An 898-nucleotide genomic window follows, 5' to 3' on the forward strand; every position below is an offset into this window, starting at 1 on the left:
TATCCCTCCCCGCTGAAGCTCTGTTTCTCCACTGCGCAGCACGCCTCCTAAACCCCAGGACAGAGGAGGCCTCGTCCCTGCCTTCTCCGCCGGGTCTTCAGCCCTCGTATCCCTTTTTTATTTTTGGTTTCTTTTTTTCTTTTTTTACCGTGGCGGGGTGGGGGGAGTTAGTAGCAGCAGCCTCGGGCCGAGCCGCCAAGCCGGGGCCTGGGGGGTTGGGGAGCCTGTCTGCTGGGCACTGTTGGTTTTTAAGATGATTGTACATGTGATTTTTGTTTCTTCCTGTTCTTACTTTGTGCTGCCCGTGTTACCGGCACCTTTCAATAAAATCCATTTGGAAACACAGCCAGGCTGGCGCACATCCTGAATGGCAGCACAGCATGGAGGGGCGGCGGGGAGGGTTTGGCACCCTCGCGCGGGTCTCCGGACTGGAGCCGTGGCCTGGTGCCCCTGAGATCTGGAAGGGGCCCACTCCTCAGCCAAAGCTTTGCTCTCGAGGGCCCCACCTCTGCGTCCCGGGGAGAGGTTTCTTCCTCTCAAAGCGCCGTTCCCAACCCTGAGCCACTCAACAAAGAGGAGCTGTGTGAGGGGGAGACAAAGATTTCTTTTCAGTGAGCTGGAGCCGTCAAACCTGGCCACGGCCAAACTCGGGGGCCTTTTTATATTGGAACACAAGTGTTTCACGTGCACCAGGGCCTGCCCGCTTCCCGCTCAGCCAGGCGCGGTGCCTCTCGTAGAGCATTCGTGGGCTTACTCAAAGCAGCGGTTCTCAGCCACGAGGTCCCGGCAAGGACGCCACAACGGGTCAGCACCTGTCCAGATCTAGACGTGACCCATCAGAGGCTGTCGGCCAGCAGGTCCCTGCAGCGGAAGAATCGCTCTGTGCTCCGGCTCTGAC

General features: G+C 58.9%; 1 protein-coding gene across 1 annotated transcript in view; it reads left to right on the forward strand.

The window, feature by feature from the left end:
- The window catches only part of HNRNPL (heterogeneous nuclear ribonucleoprotein L), an 11,536-nt gene extending 11,485 nt beyond the window's left edge, over nt 1-51 (forward strand). Inside the window, 1 exon segment of the mRNA XM_006038945.3 lies at nt 1-51. This exon segment is cut by the window's left edge and continues 12 nt beyond it. Coding sequence (XP_006039007.1) covers nt 1-51 — 51 coding nt within the window.
- The last annotated feature ends 847 nt before the right edge of the window (nt 52-898 follow it).

Source organism: Alligator sinensis, unplaced genomic scaffold (assembly GCF_000455745.1).
Source record: "Alligator sinensis unplaced genomic scaffold, ASM45574v1 scaffold107_2, whole genome shotgun sequence".
NCBI classification, from domain to species: Eukaryota; Metazoa; Chordata; order Crocodylia; family Alligatoridae; genus Alligator; species Alligator sinensis.